At 36.7% G+C, this 2,365-nt stretch overlaps 1 protein-coding gene across 1 annotated transcript; it reads right to left on the bottom strand.

Moving 5' to 3' along the window:
• Window positions 1-9: 9 nt before the first annotated feature.
• Window positions 10-1,921, bottom strand: LOC103524060 (26S proteasome regulatory subunit 8-like; the record flags this gene model as incomplete). Its single annotated transcript, XM_008489064.2, has 6 exons — window positions 1,910-1,921; window positions 1,539-1,683; window positions 1,160-1,383; window positions 771-963; window positions 397-529; window positions 10-145 (listed from the first exon to the last, which is right to left on the bottom strand). Coding segments are annotated over exons 1-6 (843 nt in total), but the record flags the coding sequence as incomplete, so codon positions are not given.
• Between the last annotated feature and the right edge of the window lie 444 nt (window positions 1,922-2,365).

The following is a 2,365-nucleotide window of genomic DNA, read 5'->3' as shown; positions in this document are numbered from 1 at the left end:
CTTGGTGGCTTCAAATCCATCCAGCTGATTGAGCAACTCTAACATGGTACGCTGTACTTCTGAATCACCACCACTTCCTGACTCAATACGTGAGGAACCAATGGAGTCAATCTCATCCATGAAGATAATGCTTGGAGCATGCTCTCTGAAATTACAAACAATGGTGTTAGTGAGGATTGTGAGCAGTGACCAAAAAAGTAAAGGGTGATGGGCAAAGGCAAGTTTTTTTAGGCTATAAAATTTGTGAAGAGATATTCAAATATCACAACAAATAATGTGATTTTAGATTGTTTGATGTTTAAAGCTTTTGGGTGTTGGGCCAAAATTATAAAAAAAAAAAACCGCCCTTGATTAAAAATAAATAAATGAAACATAATGATGTTGTTTTTGTCTCACCTTGCCATTACGAACAGCTCACGCACCATTCGGGACCCCTCTCCTATAAACTTCTGCACCAATTCAGATCCAGACACTCGGATGAAAGTACATTCCGTATGGTGAGCTACAGCTCTCGCCAGTAAGGTTTTACCTGAAACAATCCAAGTGGGGTGAAGAGGTTTCAGATACTAGTTCAAGTCCCAATATTATTTTTAACATGTAGAAGATGATACAAGTACCTTGTTTCTCCTGCACAAATAGGACTGAAAAGCCCCTCTACATTAGCAGTTTAAACAAGGTCTTGTATATTTGATAGGATAGGTAATAATGAATACATGATTGAGGGAACAAATTATCAGATTTTATATCTTATCAAAAGCTTCCAAACATACCAGTTCCTGGTGGTCCATACAGCAAAACACCCTTGGGCTGAGCAATGCCCAAGGCATCAAACAGCTCAGGATGTTTAACAGGAAGCTCAATAACTTCTTTAATCTCTTTGATTTGATTGTCAAGTCCTCCCACCATTTCATAGGTGGAATCAGGTACTTTCTCGACCATCATGAGGGACACCAGGGGATCAACCTGAAAAGAGAATTATTATTTTATTTGTAGTAAATATAAAAGTTCATATTTTGTTTAGGACTTGGTATAGCATTGTACTCTTTTCCAACTTCCAAGAGGCAAAAAAAAAATTACAATAACATGGTTGCTTAATGTTTTCACAAATACCCACTGTAAGGCATGCCTCTGGCAAAAAACCTTTATTAGACCATCTTACCTTGTTTGGCAGTATCTTGTGCAAGGTATAACTTTCATTTCTCAGAGCTACTCTACAGTTGGGTGTGACATCATTGATGTCTATGTTCTTGTCAATGTCCACCACAAATTTTCCTTCTGGGTGAACTTTGACCAGGACCTTCTTCTTGTCCATTGGCTTGACTACTTCCCCAACATAGGAGCCTTGTTCTTGCAACAGCTGTAACTCTTCACGCAACATTCTCACTGAAATTAGAGGAAATTTTTTTATAATGGTCATAGATATAAAAATTAAAAAGTTTGTTTTTTATATTAACCAGTTCTAACAGAGGAAATTGTAGATTTACAAACTATATGCAAAGTTGACAAAGCTCAACAGTATTTAAATTTATTACGAGTACCTTTAGCATTTAGTTCATTTCTTTGAGCCTGGAGACGTCTTAAATTCTGCTCCTTCTCTGCAACAATCAGTTGCAGTTCTTCTATTTTGGTGACATAGTATGGTTTGAAGCCCTCAGAGCTTTTGATGGCTTCATCAACATCCATCTGAAATGGAAAATAAATATAGGTATTAAACTACCTAGGTCTTATCAGTGAATGCAAGACCACGTTACTGTGTTTGTATCTGAACAAAGCCACTGTCTTTCAACTTCGTAGGTGTAGCAATATTTTTGTTTCGTTGTACTTGACTTCGACATGCGAACCGAAAAGATCCTTCAACAAATGACACCAAAACTGTTTTTTATGTTACCTACCTAAAAAGAAAACTTACCTGTAATATCATGATGGAGGCTGGAGTGCTCAAACCAAAGTTGAGCTTACCGTGAAGAATTCAGTACCACGAGAAGAACCTTTGCACCTAAACCCTTTGAAGGATTTAAAGGTGAATATTTTGTGTCAAATAACCAGAAAAATGAAGGGATAAAGGTAAAATTAAAGAATAATTTCGAGAGACGAAATTTTATGTTTTAATGCGTAGTACCTATTAATTTATATGTCTTTTTCCTATCTATTTGAAGTAATACATCCTTATAAGTCGTAACTTCGGATACCATGGATGACTTTGTGTCATCCAGCTGTGACTTTACCATAGGCGTAAAACACAGGTAGACTCACTAGGCTCGGTAAGCAAAAACAACGTAAGAGTCTCTAGAAATTTTAGTTTTTTTCAATGTGTTTAGCCGAAACAAAACAACGAACACAGTACGTTCAAGTCGTTCAAGGACAT

This window comes from Diaphorina citri, unplaced genomic scaffold (genome assembly GCF_000475195.1).
Source record: "Diaphorina citri unplaced genomic scaffold, Diaci psyllid genome assembly version 1.1 scaffold88533, whole genome shotgun sequence".
NCBI lineage: Eukaryota > Metazoa > Arthropoda > Insecta > Hemiptera > Psyllidae > Diaphorina > Diaphorina citri.
The sequence above is the reverse complement of the archived record's forward strand: the minus strand, read 5'-3'. Positions and strand labels throughout refer to the sequence as shown.